General features: G+C 36.0%; 5 protein-coding genes across 5 annotated transcripts; all 5 read left to right on the forward strand.

Moving 5' to 3' along the window:
• The first annotated feature begins 23 nt into the window (after positions 1-23).
• LOC137584704 (UDP-glycosyltransferase UGT5-like) lies at positions 24-1845 on the forward strand. The gene is made up of 2 exons (XM_068300227.1): positions 24-305; positions 467-1845. Exons 1-2 carry the CDS (start codon positions 47-49, stop codon positions 1801-1803), a joined length of 1596 nt encoding a protein of 531 aa, XP_068156328.1. The 5' UTR covers positions 24-46; the 3' UTR covers positions 1804-1845.
• A 91-nt stretch (positions 1846-1936) lies between these two features.
• LOC137584703 (UDP-glycosyltransferase UGT5-like) lies at positions 1937-3898 on the forward strand. Its single transcript, XM_068300226.1, has 2 exons — positions 1937-2462; positions 2532-3898. The coding sequence occupies exons 1-2, from the start codon at positions 2204-2206 to the stop codon at positions 3866-3868; spliced, it is 1596 nt and encodes a 531-aa protein (XP_068156327.1). The 5' UTR covers positions 1937-2203; the 3' UTR covers positions 3869-3898.
• Positions 3899-4191: 293 nt separating this feature from the next.
• Positions 4192-5871, forward strand: LOC137585937 (UDP-glycosyltransferase UGT4-like). Its single transcript, XM_068301970.1, has 2 exons — positions 4192-4464; positions 4535-5871. The coding sequence occupies exons 1-2, from the start codon at positions 4206-4208 to the stop codon at positions 5869-5871; spliced, it is 1596 nt and encodes a 531-aa protein (XP_068158071.1). The 5' UTR covers positions 4192-4205.
• Positions 5872-6336: 465 nt separating this feature from the next.
• LOC137584870 (UDP-glycosyltransferase UGT5-like) lies at positions 6337-8131 on the forward strand. The gene is made up of 2 exons (XM_068300455.1): positions 6337-6621; positions 6673-8131. The coding sequence occupies exons 1-2, from the start codon at positions 6363-6365 to the stop codon at positions 8016-8018; spliced, it is 1605 nt and encodes a 534-aa protein (XP_068156556.1). The 5' UTR covers positions 6337-6362; the 3' UTR covers positions 8019-8131.
• A 196-nt stretch (positions 8132-8327) lies between these two features.
• On the forward strand, positions 8328-10097 carry LOC137584950 (UDP-glycosyltransferase UGT4-like). The gene is made up of 2 exons (XM_068300559.1): positions 8328-8601; positions 8658-10097. The coding sequence occupies exons 1-2, from the start codon at positions 8343-8345 to the stop codon at positions 10004-10006; spliced, it is 1608 nt and encodes a 535-aa protein (XP_068156660.1). The 5' UTR covers positions 8328-8342; the 3' UTR covers positions 10007-10097.
• Positions 10098-25852: the final 15755 nt, after the last annotated feature.

The following is a 25852-nucleotide window of genomic DNA, read 5'->3' on the forward strand; positions in this document are numbered from 1 at the left end:
ACAGTAAAAGCCAGAACGGTGATATGAACAGACGTCGGTTACCGACATGTTGATTGGTGGAAACCTTCGACAAATTTTGATTTTGCTGGTTACTCTGCCTTCTTTATTACGGATAACCCGAGCGGATAATATATTGGCTGTATTTTCATTTGGTGTTGAATCGCCTTATATACTGGTGAGGCCTTTAGTACAGGCCCTTGTCCAGAGAGGACATCAGTTAACTGTAATTTCGGCTGAAAAATATTTATCCCCTATCAATGGAACAAAACATATACGCGTAAAAAAGTTAAATAACTTACTTGAAGGTAACTAAGTTCATGGCTAAGCTTGGCAAAAAAAGTCCAAATTAAATTAAAATTAAATAGACGTATATTACCTATTAAAATGACGCGTAAATTTTCGGCCAATAAAGTTTATTTCAAATGGTATAGCGTTATTATGCATTGGTTTATTAACTATTTTACAGAAATGACAGAATTCACTTTCGAAAGAACTCCTAATAAATGGATGGAGGCGAACTGGCTATCAAGGTACTTCGTCCGAGCATCGCATCATATTTTGACAAATCCGGATGTTCAGCAGCTTTTGGTCAATTCAAGTGCACATTTTGATATGATCATAATGGATGCACCACACTCGGGTGCCCTTTGTGGCTTTGCAGAGCACTTTAAAGCACCAATGGTTGGTTTAGCAGCCTTTGGTTCCAATTGGATTGTAGATTATTTTGCGGGAAATTCAGCACCAACTATCTATGATCCAGTATCGCCAGTGGGCTATTTATATGGAAGTTCAAGTATATTTGATAAATGGAAAAAGTGGATTTACATGACCGAGGAATGGTTGCTGGACCGTCTAGTTTTCGTACCTCCACATACAAAACAATTTAAGCAACATTTTAGCAACTTGAATTCAAATTTCGAAAAGAGTCGCCGAAATTTTTCATTGATTTTGGTAAACCATCATTTTAGTCTAGGTCGCGTTAAGTCTAATGTGCCCAATCTAATAGACGTCGCAGGCATGCATATTTGTTTCGAAAAGGAATGTAAGCTAGATCCTATACCAGAGGATCTTCAGAGATTTATGGATGAAGCTGAGCATGGAGTAATATATTTTTCAATGGGTTTAGAAATCCAGATGAAATTGATACCAGATTGCACAAAACAAATGCTATTTAATATGTTTTTTAGTCTAAAACAACGTGTGGTATGGAAATATGACAATTGGGAATCTTTTAATAACAAATCCGATAATATCTTTTTTGCCTCATATTTGCCGCAAGAACAAATACTTCGACATCCTAAGGTGAAACTTTTCATAACACATGCTGGTCTTTTAAGTGTTATTGAAACAGCATATTACGGTGTTCCTACACTTAGTTTGCCTCTCTATTATGATCAATTTATCAATGCCCATCGAATGCACTCGATAGGTCTGAGTAAAACAATAGACTTCATTTCTATAAATTCTGAAATATTAAATCAGAGTATTCAACAGATACTCTATAATCCTTCCTATGCAATAAACGCTAAAAAGTTGTCAACTCGTTTCCGTGATCAGCCCATGAATCCCTTACAAACAGCTATATGGTGGACTGAATATGTTTTAAGACACAAAGGTGCTCCTCACATGCGCATAACCGAGCATGATTTATCATTTATGAAATATTACAAAATTGATCTTATATCTATAGTCCTTTTAAGAATTGGCATATCCGCTATTATTATTATTTTCTTAGGTTTCAAACTTATAAATTGGATAATAAACCAAACTGATTTCAGCCTAAACAGTCTCAGTTTAAGGTGATCAGTGCAAAATCAATTGAAATAAATATACATAGCAATTTGAGCTTGATGTTTGACGAATTATTTTCTGACAGATGTAGTTTATGATTGTGTTGATAACGAATACCGAGTGTAAAGATAATGTTGCTTTTTTTATTAGAGATAAATCGGGAATAGCGATATGAACTCTAAATATAAAAGACCCTTGGAAATGAAATTCTTTATAAATGCGAATGCTAATTTGGCCATTCACATGAGAGTAGGTGTATATCATATTATAGGGAATGTCGCTAAGTTTCTATCAGACATAAACAACGCTATCGGCTTGATAAGATAATACAAGGCTGTCGTGAATTAAGAGAGTGTAAGCAAAATTCTGAAATCAGTATGAGAAGTGCCTTGATCGCATATGGTTTTTCGGCATGTTAGCCAGCAAAAACCCTGGCCCTGTCTGGCTTTTAATAGTTATAATTGGTATCAGTTTTCACTACACCCAAGCGGATCATATTTTGGCGATATTTTCATATGCCTTCTCTTCACCTTATCTGGTGGTTTGGCCACTTATTAAAGAACTCGTCGACCGAGGACACCAAGTGACTGTAATTTCAGGTCAAAATCATTTTCCCACTATCGATGGGACACATCATATTCACGTCCATATGATTGACAACCCATTGCAAGGTAAGGTTATGAAACTAAAAAAACTCTGTATTGTTTAAAATACTATGCTTTTTTAACCCAATATTTTAGAATTATTTGACTCAGATACTGTATTGGAAACGCTATCCTCAAAATGGAAGAAGTCATCATATATATCAAAATTTTATTACTACACCACACTTAATATTCTCAACAATTTGGAAGTACAGCAGCTACTACATAACACAAGTGCCAAGTTTGATATGGTTATTATAAACACTCCTGCGTCCGATGCCCTTTCTGGTTTTGCACATCATTTTAATGCCCCTATGGTGGGAATTTCTGCATACAGTTCTGCATGGATTATTGATTACCTTGCTGGGAACTCGGAGCCAAGTGTGTATGAACCCATGTCGCCAGAGAGTTACATGTCGGGCAGTCCAAGTTTCTTTGAAAGGTTGAACAACTGGATCGGCATAACCGAGGAGTGGTTATTAGAGCGATTAGTTCTATTACCACCACAAATGAAACTGTATAGAGAATTTTTCAATGACTCGTATTCAAATTTCGATGAGATTCGTAGAAACTATTCATTGATTTTGGTCAACCAACATTTTAGTCTAGGTCGCGTTAGATCAAACGTGCCCAATCTTATAGAAGTAGCCGGCATGCATTTGTGTCATCACAAGAATTGTAACCTTGATCCCATGCCACTGGATCTTCAGCGTTTCTTGGACGAAGCTGAGCGTGGTGCCATCTATTTTTCGATGGGCTTAGAGATACTTGTAAAATGGCTTCCAAATAATACAAAACAGGCGTTATTGGAAATATTTTCCAAACTAAAAGAACGCGTGGTATGGAAACTTGATGACTGTGAATCGCTTCAAAATAAATCGGATAATATTTATGTTAGATCTTTTATGCCACAGCAACAAATACTTCAACATCCCAAAGTTAAACTCTTCATTACCAATGCCGGTCTCTTAAGTATTATTGAAACAGCATATTATGGTGTACCTGTTCTTTGTTTGCCTCTTTATTTTGATCAATTCGCAAATGCCAAACGAATGAATTTGGCTGGTGCAGGTGAAACCATAAATTTTATTTCTATAAGTTTTGACAAGTTGAATCAGAGTATTCAAGAGCTGTTACGAAATCCGTCCTATGCAAGAAACGCCAAAGAGATTTCTACTCGTTTCCGTGATCAACCCATGAATCCAGTAGACACAGCCGTCTGGTGGACTGAATATGTCCTTAGGCATAAAGGTGGGCCTCACATGCGTATAGCAGAACAGGATATATCTTTTATGAAGTACTACAAACTGGATTTAATACCTATAGTTTTCGGTAGAATCGGACTACCTGCTATTGTTGTCATTTTGTTAGCTTATAGATTAATTAATTGGGTTGCTTCCCAATTAGATTTAAGACTGAGTATAGTTCATTAAACCAATAAACTTATGAAATTTTTACCTAAACGCTTTAATTTTTTGGTTTCTGTTTTAAGATTATCGCATCTACATACAAACGGTTTGAATTTCGATAATGATTGCCAAACGTGAACTTAAATTTGCTTGATATAAAATGAAATTAAAGAGAAAACTTACGCATGGATCGACAAACTCGTAAGAGAGGAGTATATAAATTATTCACTTTAAAGTAAATTGGCCTATGTATATTTTTATCGATAAGATTAGACATGGCATTCAGAAAGCAAGAGAGTGTAAATAAAATACAGAACAGTATTAAATTAACCTGCGCTATGAGCGGTTATGGTTGTTCGGTATGCTAGTTTGTAGGCACCTAGGCCACCCCTGGCTTTTAATAGTTTATTTTGGTCTTATCACCCGGCAAACACAAGCGGATCATATACTGGCTATATTTTCGTATGCCTTCTCTTCACCCTATCTGGTGGTAAGGCCACTTATTAAGGAACTTGTCGAGCGAGGTCACGAAGTGACTGTAATTTCAGGGACAAAACATTTTCCCACTATCGATGGGGCTCATCACATTCGAGTTTTGAGGATGGATAATTTATTACACGGTAAGATTTCAAAAAAGTCTTGAAATGCAGTATGTATGCATTTACAAAAAACTTTTTGACTTAATTTCAGATTTAATAGACTTCGGAAATGGATTTGACATGACTCCCTCTAAGTGGAGGAAGGCAACATGGATATCGGAGTTCTATTATTACTCCTCGCAATATATTCTTGCCGATCGTGGAGTTCAGGATCTAATAAATAACTCGAGCGCACAGTTTGATTTAATCATCATGAATACTCCTATATCAGATGCATTTTGTGGTTTTGCACAGCATTTTAAGGCCCCTAGAATAGGAATATCAGCCTACGGATCAGCCTGGATTATTGATTACCTTGCTGGCAATTCGGCTCCAAGTGTATATGAACCAATGTCCCCGCTAGAGTGCACGACAACTAGATCTTCCAGCATCTTGGACAAGTGGGACAGTTGGGTTTATAAGACCGAGGAATGGTTGCTGGAGAGACTAGTTTATTTGCCGCCACAAATTAAACTATACAGACAATATTTTAATGACACATATTCAAATTTCGATGAGATTCGTCGAAACTTTTCATTGATTTTGGTCAATCAACATTTTAGTCTTGGGCGTGTGAAATCCAATGTGCCCAATTTAATAGAAATAGCAGGCATGCATATGTGTTTTCAAAAGGATTGCAAACTAGATCCCATGCCAGATGATCTACAGCAATTCATGGATGGAGCGGAGCATGGAGTGATTTATTTCTCATTGGGTGTGGAAATATATATGAAGTGGCTACCAGATAAAATGAAATTGACCTTTTTGGAAGTATTTTCGAATTTAAAACAACGTGTGCTATGGAAATATGATGGGTTGAACTCCTTAAAGGATAAGTCGGATAATATCTTTTTTAGATCTTATTTGCCGCAAAAGCAAATTCTAAATCATCCCAAAACAAAATTGTTTATCACCCATGGTGGTCTTTTAAGTATCATTGAGACAGCCTATTATGGTGTTCCTGTACTAAGTTTGCCTCTCTATTACGATCAATTTGCCAATGCCCAACGCATGGATTTGGCAGGTGTGGGACAAACTCTGAAGCTCAATTCAATAAGTATCGAAACGTTAAATGAGAGTATTTATGAGATTCTACACAATTCCTCGTATGCGAATAATATTAAGAGAATGTCAAGCCGATTTCGTGATCAACCCATGAGTCCGTTGAAAACTGCTGTCTGGTGGACCGAATATATTCTACGGCACAATGGAGCCCCTCATATGCGATTGCTTGAACATGAAATGTCCTTCATGCAATACTATAATTTTGACATTTTACCTATTCTCTTTGGAAGAATTGGTCTAACCGCTATTGTTGTGATTTTATTAGCTTATAAATTAATAAACTGGTTAATATCTAATTACTATATTAGGCTCGATATTCTTTGAACCATCTTTTGCAAATGAAATGGAAAAAAACAAATGAATATTAAAAGAAGAAAAATAATAATCAAAATAAATGATTCTAAAATATTTAAGTCTGGTGTATTTGTGGTAGAAATAAATATTAGAAACACGTAAGTGTTCAATCTACCGATAACAATTAATGATTCATTCTAGTAGGGGCTTGTTTGTTTTTCTATTTATGTTTATGATTATCAGTTAAATTTAAAACGAACGAGATCCTTGAATCTTAATCTAATTAATATAAATTTAATTGAGTTCCAAACATTGCTAGAGTTTATATATGGGACACGTAGACCATGGGAAACCCCTGCCCTTGCATTTACAAAACTGTTCCACGTCGAAAAACTTTTGATTATTTAAGGTCTACCCGTTGCTGATAAGATAGGGGTAAACAATCCTAGTGTCTGCTATTGGCAAAACTCAGTCAGCAGTGTAAAATAATTGTGCGCAATGTGCAGACATGTTTTTTTAGCATGTTATTGAGCGGAATTCTCGTCATCACCCGGCTTTATATTATCGCTATTGTTCTGAACGTGCAAATATCAAAAGCGGACAATATATTGGCTATTTTTTCATATGCCTCCGGATCTCCCTATTTGTTGGTTAGGCCATTGATTAAGGAATTAGTGGACCGAGGACACCAAATAACTGTCGTTTCAGCCGCGAAATATTTTCCCTATATCGATGGAACACATCATATTCGAGTTTTCGAGCTGGATCACTTAGTAGAAGGTAAGACTTACAAAATCTAGAAAATTAATAAAACATTCATTATCATTGCAGACGTAATAGACTTTGAATATGATGCAAACCCAGTGCAAACGAAATGGCAACATGCGTCTTGGGTTTCACATTTTTACCATGAAGCATCAAATTATATTCTGACCAATGAAGGAGTGCAGAAGCTACTACATAATTCGAGTGCCCAGTTTGATATGGTTATTATGAATACTCCCATATCGGATGCTCTTTGTGGATTCTCCAAACATTTTAATGCCCACATGGTTGGAATTGCTGCCTATGGCTCCACCTGGATTATTGATTACCTCGCTGGCAATTCGGCTCCAAGTATATATGAACCAATGTCACCAGTTGGCTACACATTTAGCGACAGTCCCAGTTTATTCGACATGTGGAACAATTGGGTATACTTGACCGAAGAATGGATGTTAGAGCGATTAGTCTACTTGCCGCCACAACTCAAATTATACAGACAATATTTTGATAATTCATATTCGAATTTCGAGGAGATTCGTCGAAACTTTTCATTGATTTTGGTCAACCAACATTTTAGTCTAGGTCGTGTTAGATCCAATGTGCCCAATCTAATTGAAGTAGCAGGGATGCATATGTGTGTGCACAAGGATTGCAAGTTAGATCCCATACCGGATGATCTTCAGCGATTTTTGGATGAGGCGGAGCATGGTGTCATCTATTTCTCAATGGGTGCAGAGATATTTATGAAATGGCTACCAAAACATATGAAAGACACGTTATTTAAAACATTTTCGGCACTAAAGCAACGTGTCGTATGGAAACACGATAGCGGGCAACCATTTAGGAAGAAATCGGATAATATATTTTATAAATCTTTTATGCCACAGCAACAAATACTTCAACATCCCAAGCTCAAGCTGTTTATTACCCATGCCGGGCTCTTAAGTATTATTGAGACAGCATATTATGGTATTCCCATTTTAAGTTTACCCTTGTACTATGATCAATTCACAAATTCGCAACGAATGCGATTGGCAGGTGTCGGTCAAACTTTGGATCTCAATTCAATCAATGTTGAAACGTTGAACAACAGTATTCAGGAGCTCCTACAGAATCCTTCATATGCAAGAACAGCTAAACAGATGTCGACACGTTTTCGGGATCAACCTATGAATCCTTTGGAAACGGCTGTCTGGTGGACCGAATACACCTTAAGGCACAAAGGTAGCCCTCCTATCCGTCTTGCGGAACATGATATGTCCTTCATGCAATATTATAGTGTTCATTTTACTTCTGTATTGTTCGGCAGAATCGGCCTATCTGCTATAATTGTGATTTTAATAGGATATAAATTAGCAAAGTATATAATAGCTCATTCTCATATCAGTCTGAGTATTCCCCTAATTCGATAATAGCGGATAAATAAATGTGTGCCAGATTCTAGAGATAATGTTATTTAGAGAAAGATAATCCCCAAATAAACTAATAAATGTACCCGTTGTTTCTGAATTTGGAATGCCGAACATTCCGATTTTGCTAATTATTGTGATAGACAGTGAAATCAATAAAGGGAGACGCTAAAATGTGGTTTTTTGCTTTCAATGATAAACAATCAACGAATATACTCAACACTATCTTATTGATTAGATAAGCAATCACAAACAAAGAGAGTGTAAGTAAAACAATCAATTCCAGTGTAGATTAATCCGCGCCATGAGCGGTCATGGTTTCCCGGTATGTTATTTAGCGGAAAGTTTGGCCACGCTGGGCTTTTACTAGCCGCTTTTGGCCTAAGTGCTCATTTAACACAGGCAGACCATATATTGGCCATATTTTCGTACGTTTTTGCTTCACCCTATCGTACCGTACGGCCGTTTATAAATGAACTTGTTGAACAAGGATACCAAGTGACTGTGATTTCAGCATTAAATCATTTTGAACCCATTGAGAAAGCCCATCATATTCGCGTTCCAATGTTGGATCGCCTAATGCATGGTAACTGTTTGTCAAATTGTCTCATAATCTGAGGAATTATTAGTTATGTTTTGCAGGCCTATTCGACTTTGAGTTCGATTCCGATCCAATGCCTTCCAAATGGGAGGAGGCTTTATGGGTATCGCACTTTTATCGTGCTTCTGTGCAATATATTCTATCTGATAGTGGAGTTCAGCAGCTACTACAAAACTCAAGTGCCCACTTTGATTTAATAATCATGAACACACCGCATTCGGATGCCCTCTGTGGTTTTGGCATACATTTTAATGCTCCCATGATTGGTATTGCTGCCTATGGATCGGCTTGGATTGTAGATTATCTGGCTGGGAATTCAGCACCAAGTGTGTATGAGCCAATGTCACCATTGGGTTATGCATATGGAAGTTCAAGTTTGCTGGATAAATGGCATAATTGGATTTACAAGACTGAGGAGTGGTTATTGGAGCGATTAGTTTATTTGCCACCACAAGTCGAACTCTACAGAAAATATTTTCATGATTCACATTTAAGTTTTGATGAGATTCGTCGAAACTTTTCATTGATTTTGGTCAACCAACATTTTAGTTTAGGTCGTGCCAGATCCAATGTGCCCAATCTGATTGAAGTAGCCGGGATGCATATGTGTGTGCACAAGGATTGCAAACTAGATCCCATGCCGAATGATATTCAACGTTTTATGGATGAGGCCAAGAATGGTGTTATCTATTTCTCAATGGGTATGGAAATAATTGAAGAGTGGCAACCAAAGCATTTGAAACTAGTGTTATTAGAAACGTTTTCCAAACTAAAACAACGTGTGCTATGGAAATACGATGACTTGGAATCACTTACAAATAAAACAGATAATATTTTCATACGATCATTAATGCCGCAACAGCAAATACTAAAACATCCCAACCTCAAACTCTTTATTACCCATGGTGGTCTTTTAAGTATCATTGAGTCGGCATACTATGGTGTACCTACACTTGGTTTGCCTCTATATTATGATCAATTTTCGAATACCCAACGCATGCGTATAGCAGGGGCTGGACAAACTCTGGATATAAATTTAATTAATGTTGAAATGTTCAACGGGACTATTCATGAGATTTTAAAGAATCCTTCATATGCCACAAATGCTAAAAAGATGTCTGCAAGGTTCCGTGATCAACCCATGAGTCCATTGAAAACCGCTGTCTGGTGGACTGAGTATACTCTAAGGCACAAGGATGCCTCTCATATGCGACTGGCTGAAAATGACATTGGCTTCCTGCAATACTATTGTGTCGATATAGTACCCATTTTGTTTGGACGAATTGTTCTTACCGCTCTTATTGTGATTGTCTTAATTTATAAACTACTAAATTATATTTTAGCTCGTGTACCCTTTAGTCTGAGTATTCCGCTTTTGCACTTGGCTTGAGTCAGTTATATTGACTTAGAGAAGAGTGTACAACAAAACCAAATATGTTATCTTATCAATATATTGATAAATTTCTTTTAATATACATGTAAACTAAAACTAATTACTGATATAAACCACCTTTTAATGTATGTATACATCTGAAAATTTAATGTATTATTTTAGGTAAAATATTACATATATTGTGTTAAAAATCGAAAACCTAATATATTAACATCGTTTGACTTATCGTAACTGAGTTTTGGAAGTTGTCTTTAACTATCAATACGTTCAACAATATCTTTCCGTTTTTAGTTAATATTTAGCAAGTAATTCAAAATGTTTTCAAGAACATCGGTTAAGGTAAAATGATTAATAGTATACGTATATCATCGAAGTATCATTCATTAGCTAATAAAAAGCGATTACCTACTTTTAATTGCCGCGTTGGTTCTAACTTAGCCCAAGTAAAGAAATCTTTAAGGAGACAAGAAAAAAAGGCCAACCCCATCATTCACTGAATGGGCCACCAATATTCTAATTAGAAAACTTTACTTGGTCCTATCGTCGTTATCTAACCCAACCCCAGGAACTCCCTCTTTCCAACAGCCCCATATCCTCTCCTCTCAGGCCATAAACATAACCGCGCTCATTACGCATTTTACATCAATCAGCACGTGCCCAGCATGTTTTTCAACTCTTTTTCAACAAATTTGTTTTTTTTTTCATCTCCTTTTCTATCTCTCTTTTTTATTTCTTATTTTTTTTTTTTTTTTTTTGGGAACAGAAAAGGGACATTAAAATGCGCAACCCAAGCTGGATGAACAGCAAGGAAAAAAATAACTAAAAACGTCAAAAAAAAGTGCGCACAATTGCTCTCACAATTACCGGGTAAAATACCCAGAAACGTGATCTAGAAATAGCATCAACTTGAAGGACAGGACACCAAATAAAATAACTAGGTAGGTTTTCGACTCAAAGGCTTAAACTGGTAGAAAAGAGGGAACCAGGATGCGGGGGCATTAAAGGCCAAAGTGTGCGTGAATTTGTGTACTTTTTTTTGTATTATTATTAATACTTTTGATGGATTCCCTTATAGCCAAGGTGACGAGACCAGCATAAAGAAGTATGTAAATTACTACGCTAATTGCCCAAGAGTTAAAAGCAGAAGGAACAAATTTAATAATTGTGGATTAGTAATATTTAAAAGGAAACATTTTGAAAAGTTTCGAGGAAGGTGAAAAAATCTTTGCTAAGGGTTGAAAAAAATTATTTGGATATATGGGACTTAAACTTTTATATAATCCATGAATGACAGTGAAAAAAAAACGCCGCGTTTATATTACTGTTGGAAAATTTAGACTAAAATTTGGTAATGTGTTCAGAAACATTTTGATGTGACCCCAGAAATAAATGGCCAGCCAAAATGAGCGCCAAGTGTTAACATGCATATATGCTGTTCAAGTCACTTGCCCCTCACTCCTCTTATCAACAATGTGTTGTCAATTTGATGTTTATTGCAGATTTTTATTTGATTTTATGTTGCAACATTTGAATTTATAGGCTAAGTCATAAACTGTTAGCCAGCAAGAGAGCCAACAGAAGGAAGCCAAAAAGAAATGGAGGATACGAGAAAGACTAATCCAAAAAATGTTGTAAAATTGCCAAAAGCCCAGCTAGAAGTCGAAACATTTTTATTGGCCATTTGGCAAGCGCAGGCCAAGGCGAAAACTTTTCCGCTTTTGGTATTGGTGTTGTTGTTCGTTTGTTGTTTTTGCTGTTGTTGGCCAATACTCAAGTGGGCGGCTTTCATTGGCGCTTAACTAACTGAAATTAAGTAAACTTTCTTTTGACTTTCATAAGCCTTTTAATAAACCATAATCCCGCCGGCATTCTGTGCATACACACAGAGGCAGACAACCAACCATCCCACCCAACCAGAGCCCTAATAAAATCTAATTAACATTCTTCCTCACACAATAACCAGAAACAACAGAGAAAAAATCATCATCAATGGCAAAGTATGTAGTGCGGCAGCAAGGCAAAAACGAACTTTATTAAAACTGATTTTCATCATACTATCTGGGCCTGTCACCCATAGGGATGCGTTTTGAAGGCTGCACACACACACACACACACACACACCCATACTTATGTGTGGCAAGAGAGTTTTGCAAGTGGCTTTGAGATATTATTTTATCATATTGTTGCTCTACAAAGAGATCAATCCCTTATTTTAGACACATAATTTACCTTTATAATTTCTTGTTATTCTTTATACCAAATTTTATAAGAATCAAAAAGCTTACCTTTAAGTTTATTCAACTTAAACAACTCGATAAAAAATGTATATCTATTGATAATTAAAGGAACACCTGTTCATTGTAAAGAAAACGCTGTTAGCTACCATTTGAATTATGTATGTGGAAATTAAACGAAACTTATAAACCAATTGTATATATCACAAACACCTAAACATTTAAATACTTATAAAACCAAAATTTTGTTATGTACATAATGACTTCTTTTGAATTATATAAGTTTAGTATAGCAAAATATTTGACAAATTTACAAAAAAAAACACATTTAGATAGAGCATAGAAATTTCACCTTTTGAAGCTAGAAACGATTACAATTTTTCTTTTCTTGTATTTGCGGCAAGCTTTTAATTAGCGACTTCCAACCAGTTAGCCATTTAACCAGTTTCAGCGAGCCTCTGTCTATGCTAAATCCCCGAGCGCATTACGCATACGCAGCGGTGATGCTGAATGCTGTGGGATTGCCAGGCATTGCCATCGCCAGCGGGCTATGTGGTTCACAGGCACGATTTTAATTAATTAGACTTTTATGAGGCGTGCATGCAGCAGCAGGAGCAATGGCCGCCTTTTCAGAAGCCAGGCATTGGGTTAAAGCCTGGTTATTGTGTTTGTTTTTTTTTTTTTGTGTTTTCATCACCTCCCCGGACTTTGTTGTTAGCTTAACAGGACAAAATGTGTATAAAAATTTAGCATTATGTTGTTGTCTTGTTTTATTTTTTTGTGTGTGTCACATGTTCAGTTTTGCCCTCCTTCCTTTCACAAGCTGTCCGATGTATATAATGAAAATTGCGGTGGCATTATACCCAACATATTTGGCATAATTGCAGTCCAGGATATGCGTTTATGCTCAGAGATTACTTTTTGTGGCCTCGGCCCGCTGACCAATTCCAATTCCAGTGATGACTGCGCATAATAAAAGCCAGACAACGACGATGGCAACGGCCATGGTTTGCTCTTTGTATAAAGATATAAAAATAATACCCACAATTCTTTCTCTTGGATTTTGTTTGTACCCCTTCGGTTCAGCCCCTACTCCTAGGGATATTGTTAATGTTTGATGTTGGTTTTCTTCCTTTATTTTTTATTTTTTTCTTTGGGTAACATGGAAATTAATTTCAACTTTTCCCTTGTGCTGCGACAAATTTCGAGTAATTTTCTTATATTTATAAGAAGTTGTTAGTCTCTGCACCGATTGCTTGCAAAATTTTGCAATCAACCAAGCATTTTGCTAGCTATCTAGAAACTGTTCTTGTCTCTTGAAGAACACATGTACATAGATTAAAAAGATTATTAATACCAGCAAGGAAAGTGCATTTCAAAGTCGTTGATTTGAAAGTATATGCAAAAAATTTGCCCTTTATATAAACTGACCACAGTTTGTTGATCTTCTTTCAATTTTCAAAAAAATTACTCTAAATGCTTTAACAATTTTTCATAAACATTTGCTAAACACATTTATGAGCAAAAAAATGTACTTAAAGAAAAAGCACTTCAGTTCTTAGTTTGCCGTGTGAGTTGATTATAACCATATATAATTATGTTAATTATCTCATTTTGCAGCCACATAAATTACATTTGCATTTGCATTTGTGATATGTGAAGCAGACAGAGACGACCTCCAACTGGAGGAGCAGCCAAAGCTTTAAAAATGGTTACCAGGAAACAATAATTAAAACGCTGAATAAAAGTATAAAGAATATTATGATTATTATTATTATTATTTGTATGATACAGAAAGGCAGAGGCAAAAAAAAAAAAAAAAAGGAAAGAAAAAAAGTAATCCGCTTGTTAAAAATAAAACGCAAATAAAACCAAGAGTAGAATGTTGAAAAGGAGAAAAGAAACAAGACAAGAGTATGGTAAACGAGCAGATAGGATGACGGGAAGCGGGTGTGTGGGGCGAAAAACATAATCATCATAAACCGGAAATATCCCGACGGCCAAAACATCCGCACATAAATTTTGTAAATAGTCTACAATTTTTCGTTTTGCCATTTGCTGTTTGGCATTTGCCATATCGCGTGGCAAATACATTTAAGTGTCTGCCCCAAGCCGGCGTCCCTCTAACCACTTCACTGCTCTTCCCTTCTTATGCCCCATCCCACGGCACAGCACAAACACAAACACAAAACTTGGCCAACTGCAATAAACACACAAATTAACCCCTAATACCAACAGCAACAGAGCTCCAGGACCAAAAGGACAACAACGCTCTATGTATTATTACTGTTATTGTTGTTGCTGCTGCTACGGCTGCTCCACTGCCGCCCCTACTCTCGATTCGTCTCAGGGCACGGCTCCTTAGCAGTCGGAACATAAATAAAATATTACAATTTTAATTTGTCTCTAATCCCGTTTGGACGGCCAAAGCACACCAGCTCCTCCCCAGAGAGGGGAAACTGGGAGGCACACTGAGCTTATGCGGTTTGCTTCGGCTTTCATAAATTGCCTGATTGCTCGCCGTCTCCTTCTATATCTGTATCTACTTTATATACATAAATCAAATGAGATATAATTTCAAATGCCCGCTTGCTGACAGAGCTCATACTTATTGCATGTCCTAGTCATCCACAATCCAGACAAACGGTAACTAAATACACAAGTAGACAAGGTCAGACAACGACCTAAACTCATGACAGTTGAAGATTGAATTGGGCATCGAGAGAGCTAAATCTCTCATTGACTGCAACTTACTTTTTAAATTTTGTAAGGCTTTGTGAAGTTAAGTAATACCCTAACCACACTCAAAGCTTCATTATTTTGTTCTCTGATGATTAAAAGGAAAAACATAAAAATCCAAGAGCATGCAAAAAAGCTTTAATGATAATTTAAGGTCTAAAGATTTGTAGAAAAGATCGTTTTCTAATATTATTAATTGTACAGTTTGGATTATGGGGACAAAGATAGATAAGGAACACGTTAATAAAATACATATGAATGAATACTATTCTCTATAATAAAATATATCCTACCGTTTGTTTCAATATAATAACAATGAAAGAGAACGAAATCAAAGCAAGTTTAAATATTAAGTCTAACTAGAAAATTTATAGATTTAAGAACATTTATTTTCTTAATAAATAGTTAAGTATATCTTGCAGCTTTAGTATGATAGAAAGTGAATAATGAATAGTTAAAAGATGATCAAATTTTTTGATAGGTTTTAAAATAGATGCCATATTTCTGAGATTTTATTATGAGAAATCTTTTGCGAGCTCCCACAGACAGCCGAACAAGTATTCTTATTCATCTGCTTATTGTAAACACCTTTTGAGCACACTCATAAAGCTGAGCTGCTTAAGTTTTACAGCTTCCTCTACTTTCTTCGAGAAGATGACTACCAACCCATCGTGGCTCGTTCTACAGAGCCTTTAACACCCTTTTCAGAAATTTACGATTTAAAAGCACATCATTGAGTAATTATGCGGTGTTCACAGACAGAGCAAGACAAAAAAGTGAAAGCAACACAGATATAGAAAGAGAATTTTTGCCTCAATCATATAGCACACATAACCATTAACAGGTTCATTAACTGTGAAGACAAAACAAATATAATTTGTAGGCCAATAAATTTTTTTCCTTTTTTTTTTTACCCGCATAGACAAAACGAAAGCCGCAAAAATACTTATATTTACTAGACAATACGAATACAAGAACAATATAGCAAAGCTAAAGAGATAGAGGGAGAAAGAGAATGCAGCAAATGGTAAAAAGGAATCCTTTTATTACTTTTGGCATTGGGCAACAGATTTCCAGGGCACAAACAAAAAATGAATTTAGCATAAATGAAACATTTTTACGAGCTGCCATTACATAGTAAAGAGCAACATGACGACAATAAAAAGAACCTTACGTACAACAACGAATAAAATATACCCTATATAAATAGGGCAACGAATTAGAACGACTTAAAATATGTATACTTTAATTTAAAGTACGCATATTTTTAATTGTATTAAGTAATGCTGGCTTATGTTTCAATATTAATTTATCATATTTTCTTAACCTTCAGCCACAATATTTATTGGCAGATTCTGAGTTACTTTTTCGATACTTGGTGAACAGGGTATTGAAAATTGGGATGAGAGTAAGATAAACGAAACGGACAAAGCGAAAGCAAATATTTGAACACATGCAAAAAGAAATATAAGAAAAGACAGAAATAATGAACAAAATATGCCCAAGTGCAAGTCACAATTTACGTATAAGCAATGTAAGTATATATATGTATATATATATAACGATGTCACCAACTCTCCAGATAGGTCTGGGCAATAAAAAACATCATCGAAGCCATTTGTCAAAAGGCACCAGGAGACGAAAATGTAACGAATCGAGACGAGACGAGTTGCGAGTTGCTGCTCCAGCGTATTTCCCATTTCGTATTCATTGCCAAAAATCACAATAACAGTCAGACAAGACCACACCAGGACAGAACAAAGCAGAATGGGGCACAGACTGAACCGGACCGTACCGTACCATTCGCGGCCAGGCCATTCACAGCATTGTTACAATGCTGCCGACGTCAAGTATACAACGTTGGTGGGTAGTTGGGATTTCGTGGGCATTGCTAACTTGTGTCCAAACACGCGCTCGTCTACAAAATGCGTTGGCCAGTTTAAAGCGTGCCTGGGACTGGTGGGGAAACGCATAAATAATCTTGTTGCTCACGGCTGTTGAAATGGCGTGAAATAATAAAAGAGACGTGAAAGCAATAGCCAGATACAGATACAGGAGGCGCACACACATATACACGCACACTCAAACACAAAAATACATACAGAAACGCAAATACAGCCACAGACTAACGCTGACTAAAAAGGGAATGGAACTGTGCTTGGCTATGAGCAAGTTGGGTTCTGTTGTTTGTCCCACTGCAGGCCATTTTTGAACTGCGAATCGCAGGCGCAAGTTTTAATGGGTTTTGAAGGCAAACTCACTCTCACTGACACACACACAGACACGAACACATAAAGCCCAATCGAAGCGTTTGGGATTTTAGCCTAGTGAATTAAGTGAACGCATAGATTGCGTATACGCCATGTGAAAGTGAGAATGTTTGCCATGTACTCGTAGATGGAATTGAAATGGTGGGAGGAGAGTTTGAAGCAGCTCTGTAAAATGAATTCATATACGCTGAGTGAGCATAACGAGATGCATGTTGCACATTGTAGATAATTCCCTCTGCAATAGGTGATGTTTAGCCGAAAAGTATGCTACGAATTTTTAATTTGGACACCATTTTTTACTCCTAGTCACGCATATTACTTTTTTCGAATGATTATTGATTTCAATTAATAAACAATTTTAAATATTTTGAATGTAATTAGCCCAAAAATTGAGAAATATTCAAATTCTTCTTAGCATATATCCATATATTTTAATACATATCGACATTACTATCCAGAAACCTCAAAATGGAGTTTCGTTTCCATTTCTGAAATCAAAAAGTTTTCATTGCAAACATTAAGAATTTTTCAGTACCTTATTTCTCTGTGTGTCTCTCTCTCTCTCTCTGTTTTATCCATTTCGAGATGCATTAAAATAGATCACAAAATTTAACAAGCTTTGCGGCAATTTGGTACAAATGCCTGTCTGCTCTTTATCTTTCACCGCCCCGCATCCGCTGCTTGTAGCTCCCTCTTCCACCATTACGACCATCTCCGTTTTGGTAGTGAAAACGACAAGAGCATTAAAATCCAGTGAAAAGACTTTCAACGACGAAAATCTCTCAACGCGACAATCCGAGAAAAGCAAGCCAACCGCCATGTCATTAAATGAGAAAGAGAACGAGAGCAAGAACGACACCAAGATGAAGGAGAAAGAGGAAATCCATTAAAAGCCGAAAATCAAACCAACTTTATTGAATATCAAATTAACATGTTCATAAAAATGCGCACATTAAATTAAAATCGCCACGCCAAAAGAAGGAGAATGGCAGAGAAAAAACACGCAAACCTAAGGAGGAGCATGAAGTGCCAGAATCAGAATCAGAGAGCATCAAAGAGAATGGTGGTAAGCGTAAGAAACAAGGAGATGGCAATTTTCAGTGGCTATGGTGCAAAGAGGAAATAATAAAAATTAACTATAAGACAGAGGCGACAAAACAGACGGAAACTACGTTTATGCGGCAAGTAATAAGACGAATTTTATTAAAAATAATCAAAATAATCCATCTTGTGTTTGGAATTGTTGATTCTTAGCTAATTAAAAAATTAGATTTTTTTATATTTATAATTATGTATTTCATTAGATATTTAAAATCTGAATCAAACTAATTCGTAATTTACATTCTTTATGTAATGAAACAAATTCAAGAGGTTTATGGAGATGAAATCTCTTTTTTTCACAAGTTCACTTTCGGGCATAAACTAAAACATTTGGCCATTTTCGACTTTCGGCGTGGCTATGAAAAGCGACAGCAGTGACATTTTATTTATTTATTTCGCTTAGGTGACAAGAACATTGAGGATATACACAGACTTATTTCACTACCACACACAGTCTATGCTCTGCGTGTGTGTGTGTGTGTTTGTATGTATGTTGGTGTGTAATTAAGTGAAGCATAAATAAAATGCCTTTTTAGTATTCATCACAATTTATGCTAAGCTCTGAAAGAGAGCGCCAAGACTCTTCTTGCTCTGAGAGTCTTTGGAATAGGACGGACTCGGCTGTTTTTCTTGTTACTGTTGCATAACTAAGTGACGTTACAATAACAACGTAGCCGAACTGCGAGGATTACATCGCGCTAGTAGGTTCTCGACCCGCCACCACTTCGACTGCCAGCCCCCAAGTCTGCCTGACTGCCTACTCGTAGCTCATCAAATATGCAATTAAATCAGTTTCCGTTTAATTAAACCGGAAGTGCGTTGGTTTGAGCTCTCTCACGCACACGCATAGCCAAGCTGGCATATTGGTTAGCCCACCGACCACCATTCCCTATCGTTCTCATTTCCCAGCAACTTTATCTCCGACTCCAAATCTACCTCAACTCTTGCGCTCTCTTTCTCACTTGGCATACCAATTGTGGTTTGATTTTTAAGTGCTGTCAAAGGGGCGTAAATTTTTACATTTTTATGAGGCTTTTTTCACTGCATTTCAATTTATTTTTTCCCACCGCCTCGATTTTTAATGGAATATTTTTGCATTTTATTGAACTGTTTGAAGAATAAGCCAGATAGATAAATTATTTTCGAAAACTTATCAAGTATCTTCTCAGAGCATAGCTAATTATGATATATAAAATTGTACGCCTAAAGGTATGTGCTGCCAGTTGGTAAAGCTGGTTATTTCTTAATTAATAATTAAAAATGAAAACAAGACAAAAAGTAAGCTGAATCGCGCATGCGAGCACTTTCACTCGGCACCGCATAAAAACTTGCAGTGAAATTGCCACAGTTTCTAGAGAGACGCCCGTAAGCATCGTGGAATGCAATTTAATGCTCTATAAAAAGATGATGTACTTTCATTACCTCTAAGATGATGTGAAACACTAAGAATTATGACTATAATTCTAAGACTATCTTATGGGCAATAAATTTGCGACGTTTTTTCAAAATTAAATTATAATTATAATGCATTGTCCTTGAGAACTTTTACTGAAGAAAAGAGTGTTAAACATTCATCTGGAATGGTATTTTATGATATTGTAATATTTTTCTCGTTGTCAAGGCATTTGAGAGAATAACTGTGTCATTTGTGAGCAGCTCACACAATCACACAGTTATGCATATAAAATATATACAGACATACCTACCTCCATATATATGGATGTAGCCATATTACTTATATGTGTGTATATTTGTATGAATAAACATACTTTAGCTATTTTCCAGCGTTGTCAACGGCAACTAAACCAAACAAGCAACAATAAGACGTTAAGGATGATGGCGATGAAGACGAGAATGCGAATAAGAATGGGAGTATGGGTGGCGGTGGCGTTGGCGTTGGAGGGGATTGAGATGAAGGATGATGAGACACCGCTGTCTCTACGACTACCGAGATTCTCATTGTTGCCATAAGTTAATTTGTGTCTTTTGCATATGCATGTATCCCAGCCTGCACATACACATATGCAAGTGCGTGTGGGTATGCCCGTGTGTGTTTTGTGTGGGTGAATGTTTTGCATTAAAACTTGAAAATTTAAATGCCTTAAGTTATACAACTTCAACCGTTGTTGCATTGCCTTCCGTAATTAGCATGAAAATAACTTGGCAAGCAGCTGCATGCTTAAGGCAAAATCTTTCAACATACATAGATACATACATACATATGTATGTATGTATGTATTGCACATGTATTTTTTTGTTCCATACAGACAAACGAGACACAGTGACACAGAGACATAGAAACATAAGTACAGATCGAAAACGAACATCGAGCACATTATTAAAATAAATGCATATTTAATTGCCTAATATGTCACATGTCAAAATGCAACTAATAATTGATTTTATGTATTTATCACACAAATTAATGTTAATTGGAAGCTAATATTAAAATTTATTAACACCACAGCCAATACATACATGGCGTATGATTGATATACCTCTTTGTCTCTTACACTCTTTAGCTATGTATGCATGTCTAGTTCCCTTACAAAGCAAATATCCATCTTTCATTGTCTCCCCCAACGTGTAGTTCTAGTTCTCGTTTCATTGAACTTTCGGTTCATTGGTGTTTGGTATTTTTGCCGGGCTATTATATATAACATTGATTATAATTGCATCAATTAAAATGCCAATTCTGTTAAAAGGAGCAGCTTTCTGGTCAAGACTTGAATGTCTGACACGCTTCTATCGTTCTGCTATAACAATTTTAGGAATCTTTTACATATACATACATAGATGTGTACATATGTATGTTCGAATGTATTTATCTCCCCACTCGATATATGTATGTATGTATGTACCAGCTCCTTTTGCGCGTCATTAGCAAATGACGTTGGCAACACTTCAATTTATGCTCCATTGGCTAGCACTGGACTCTACTAAAAACTGTGAATATTCCAGAAAGAGGATTCTCTCAGAAAATATCTCATTTTCTTACGATTCTTACCTAAAGGCATGTGAAGCTATAAAAAAGAGTCAAATTATAGTTTATTTAATGGAAAACCGAATAGAGATTTCAATCTGGCAGAACGTTCCAAATACTTAGAATATATATAGCATACTTTCAAAATTTCTAGGATTCAGTTCTGGGAACATCATCAGCTTTATCATATCGAGCACAAGTAGCAAAGAAACATTCTCTACTCTTTTCTTTTGTTCGTTTTTCTTCATTCTTCTTTTTTTTTTTTTTTTTATTTTGCAATTTTAATTACAAAACTTTTCATTTCGCTATGCTGCGCCTTTAGTGTGGATGGTTGGAGTGTGGTGAGATGGCAGCTTGTTTTTTTATTTTTGTTCTTTCCTTGGTCGATGGGAGGTCTTGATTACAGGGCGTGCTTATGCGCTGATTGCTTGGCTATTCCATTTCATTCACTTAACCCCTCCACACTGCTGTTGCTAGTCCTTCCACATCGATGATGATTGGTACATACAATTGGCTTGACTTTTCCATCATATTATTGGTCAAATGTTTATTCGTTTTTGTTTTTTTTTTTTTTTTGGTTGTTTCATTTTTTTGGTTTTCTGGCACATTCTTTTTACTTTGTTGTCCTTTTTTCTTTTTTTGGATATTATGAAAAGTTTGCTGCTTTGGAAAAGTATTTTTGTGATGTTGATGTTTTTATTACTTGATAAAATACTTGGCCAATGAACAAACAATGCCAAAAGAAATGAAAACAGCAACAGAAAATACCTTTCATGGCTGATTGCCCGAAAGGTCTTCAGTTTACTCTACTTCTCTCACTATCTACTTCAATCTGTTTACCTCTTTTTTTTTTTCAACTTGTAACTTGTTTGGTCTAGGCATTTTACAGACTTTCGCAAATTAATTTTCGAAATGCGGAGAAAAGACATACATAAAGTAAAGAAAAATCTTTATCTTTCTCAAATAAGTTAGCTCTTTGAAATATAAAAAGAAATTTTGCATATGTTACGTGTTAAAACCCAGAGAAATATGTTAAATTTCTCTTACTCTTGTTATTTTTTGAAATTCAGGCAAAAGAGTTGACATTTCAATCTCCACGAGGGATGCCCAACCAGTTTACAAAATTACCACAAAAAACAGTTATAAGGTTTATTAGTCTAGTAGTTTTTATATTATGTTTACCCTCGTAGTTGTTTTTTTGTAATTTTTTTGATATGCAACAATTGCAGATATTTACTAAAGAATTTCTAACGTATACGAATAACATTTGAATTGTTTTTTTTTTTATGGAAACTTATCGGTTAACCCTGGCCCAACTCTGATATTCGTTTTCTCTGCTCCGAATACGACGAATTACAATTATGATGACACAAATTGGTTATGTTCTCCGTGTATGTGTGTGGTTCGGTGTGTTTTTGTTTCTTTTCCTAACGTACAAATTTTCAGGATACCTAGACAGGACACATGGCATGTCGGGCTTGTCATCGGTCGTATCTTGTGTTGGGTTATTTTGGCTTTTTTTTTGGCGTGTGTGTGTGTGTGTGTATGCGAGTGTGTTTGTGGGGTTTTTCTGTTTGTTGTTTTATTTGCTCAACTCTGAAAATTTTATGCTGCCTGAGCAGCATGTCTGTTTCAGAGTCTTTGTATGTATGTATGTATATATTTTTTGCTTAGGGAAAAAAAGGGGATTGTTGTATGGTAGACCAAACCAAATAAAAGACGAAAAAAAGAAAAGAAAATCGTAAAAAATCATAAAGTATAATGCTAAAAAATTTATGCAAAAATTCCTCTAGCTTGCTGGCTAGATATATCTTGCTAACTCCTGGCCAAGTTCCATAAAACGTAAAATATAAAATTACATATAATAAAAAATCAAGCCATAAAGTTGTTGTTGTGTTGTTGTTATTCCATTTGTGGTGATGCTGCTGCTGTTTGGGGTCAAATTGTATCAAGAGTTTTTTTCTTTCCAGGATTTTTACCTAAGGGTTTGATCTTGCTGCTGTTGTTGTTGTTCTTGGTCATGAGGGATTTTGTTGCAATTTCATGCGTCAGAAAATAAGTAGAACAAATTGCATTTAATAAAGTTGATTATGAAGTTGCTTTTGGGACAGATTTTGGTTTAGACTTTTACATTCAAGAGAGTTTTGTAAAACTTGCTAATGATAATAAATATTACTAAATTTGAATTTGCATTACACAAGAGAGATACAAACTAAATGTAAAGCCAGCTGATATTTTATTTATTGGTTCTGTTTCTGTTAAAAAAAAATTTTAGAAAAAAATTAAATAAATAAAATTGATTTTGTTTAAATTTTGAAATTTTTCAGTTTTAGGATTCTGTTGTTCTTGATAAGTTCGTTTGATAGATGTAAATGTATTATATATTTCTCAAAAACATTTATAAAGGTTTATGGCTTTAGTTGGAAATTACTTCAGTTTCCACTTGGAACATACCCAATATGTCCACCATCAGTTGAAAAATTTCCTTTGAGTAACTGGAAGTTGGTATGGCGGCAACCAAACGGGGTAATGCACTCATAACAACTAATGCGCGCCTACTCAGTTGCAGCTTCTTTTATAGGAGTTTTACTGTCTCTTTCACTTAGTCACTCAACGCGTCATCGGGGCAGAGTATGCAAGAATCGGTCTCTCACTGAATGCACACTCTCCCTAGCTCACCCCACACAATACCTCACACACACACACCCCCGGCTATGCGAGAGTGAGTGCAGTTCAGTGGGTGAGCGGGTGACAGTGCAGTTCAGTGGGAGAGCAAGTGACAGCGCAGCGATAGTTCTTCTTTTGCCTTACGGGCTGAGCGCCTATGTGGAAGTGAGAGTGCAGTTCAGTGAGCGATAGTTCTTCTTCTTTCGTATGGGCTGAGCGCCTATGTGGGAGTGAGAGTGCAGTTCAGTGAGCGATAGTTCTTCTTCTGCCGTATGCGCTGAGCGCCTATGGGAGAGTGGGAGTGCAGTTCAGTGAAAGAGCATAGTTGCGATTGCTCTTCTTCTATGCTTGCGAGTGCTTATAAAAGAAGCTGCTACTAAGCGCGCGCGCATCAGTCTTAGTGTGTGAATTGCCCAGATCGGTTCTCGGCATAGCGAGTAATTAAAATTTTTAAATATTTTTCAACAATAAAGAAGTTTTAAAGTGTTAATCTTTTTTATGCTCAGTAGTTGTGAGTGCATTGCCTAGATCGATTCTCGGCATATAAAGTTTCAGTGAGGTAATTGAAATTTCAGAATATTTTGGGTAAGTTTCTTTACTTTTAAAGTATTAATCATTTCTATGCTCTCAGATTTTAGTTGTGATTACTTCATTGGGTTGTGAGTTGAAACAATTTAATTATTTATTATATCTATATAATCAAACATCTTCTTTTTTTGGTGAGTAAAGTTTCTATTCGTATTATTGGTCGCTTATATCAATGCTTAATAGCTCTATCATTATCACGTTTCTCTTTTTAGACGTTATGTACTCCTACACAAACTTAAAATCTAAAAGTTGAAAATTTACCACGTTGATTAAATAATACTAGTGATAATCAATTATAAGTTAAATTAAAGTATTAATAAAAAATTTGAAGTGCAATGACTTACGTTGGTTAAAAGTTGCAGATTACTTTGTGAAAATTTTTAAATTAATAAAATTAACAAAAAGTTCTTTGAATTTTATATTATTTCTTTATGAGCAACAAATACTAAGGGTGGAAGAGTATAAGAAAGAGAAAGCTCTGAGTTAGAAACTGAAGCTTATTGATCAGTATGGAGTTCTATAAGTTTAGTTAAACTATAAAGTTTCATTTTACATTAACCATCAAGAAATTTATAATTTTGTTGTTAAATATTTTGTACAAGTGCATTGGGTTTTTTCAGAGTAACTTTTATTCTATTCTATGTGTGTACGTATGTATGTATGTATATATCCTTCACTTGAGAAAAATTTGCACTATGGAAACTAAGTTCATACATTCGAAATTATTATTGCCTTTGTTGGAGGTCGGCAGTGGCATAACTTTATGCTGAAATAGCTAATAACCGCTGGCTATATGCACCCCACCCCATCTTTCCGCAACCACTTTGCAAAGACCAGATCAGACGCACCTCTAACCGCACTTCCGTTCACCCACACCATCCCCTCCTTCCCCCTTATATAGACTACATAGCTTTGAAAAACAATTTCAGCTGGAACAGCATCTGCCCTCCTGCCCCAACGCATATAAACGACTATTTCACCCCCTCTGGCTATGGCTGGTGGCCAAGAAACAAACCCACCAAACCAACCAACAAACAGTTCCACCTGCTGGCCACAAAATAACAATAACAACAGCAGCAGCAGCAGCGGCAGCAACAACAAAGTGAACATATAAATAACATTGTTGCTACTACTAAGAGCAAATTGTTAGTGGAGAAATAAGGTGAGATGGGCTATGGTTAGGTAAAGAAAGGTGAGGTGAGGTGAGGTGAGGAGAGGACAGTAGCAACAGAAAATGAAAATTGTTTATGCTCAGAAGTAG

The sequence above is a fragment of the Drosophila tropicalis genome, unplaced genomic scaffold (genome assembly GCF_018151085.1).
Source record: "Drosophila tropicalis isolate 14030-0801.00 unplaced genomic scaffold, ASM1815108v1 contig_878, whole genome shotgun sequence".
Taxonomy (NCBI): Eukaryota; Metazoa; Arthropoda; class Insecta; order Diptera; family Drosophilidae; genus Drosophila; species Drosophila tropicalis.

Coding starts and splice junctions, on each gene's coding strand:
- LOC137584704 (XM_068300227.1), top strand. CDS start 47: ATGTTGATTGGTGGAAACCTTCGACAAATTTTGATTTTGCTGGTTACT. Junction 306..466: donor GTTAAATAACTTACTTGAAG/GTAACTAAGTTC, acceptor ACTATTTTACAG/AAATGACAGAATTCACTTTC.
- LOC137584703 (XM_068300226.1), top strand. CDS start 2,204: ATGTTAGCCAGCAAAAACCCTGGCCCTGTCTGGCTTTTAATAGTTATA. Junction 2,463..2,531: donor GATTGACAACCCATTGCAAG/GTAAGGTTATGA, acceptor CCAATATTTTAG/AATTATTTGACTCAGATACT.
- LOC137585937 (XM_068301970.1), top strand. CDS start 4,206: ATGCTAGTTTGTAGGCACCTAGGCCACCCCTGGCTTTTAATAGTTTAT. Junction 4,465..4,534: donor GATGGATAATTTATTACACG/GTAAGATTTCAA, acceptor ACTTAATTTCAG/ATTTAATAGACTTCGGAAAT.
- LOC137584870 (XM_068300455.1), top strand. CDS start 6,363: ATGTTATTGAGCGGAATTCTCGTCATCACCCGGCTTTATATTATCGCT. Junction 6,622..6,672: donor GCTGGATCACTTAGTAGAAG/GTAAGACTTACA, acceptor TTATCATTGCAG/ACGTAATAGACTTTGAATAT.
- LOC137584950 (XM_068300559.1), top strand. CDS start 8,343: ATGTTATTTAGCGGAAAGTTTGGCCACGCTGGGCTTTTACTAGCCGCT. Junction 8,602..8,657: donor GTTGGATCGCCTAATGCATG/GTAACTGTTTGT, acceptor TATGTTTTGCAG/GCCTATTCGACTTTGAGTTC.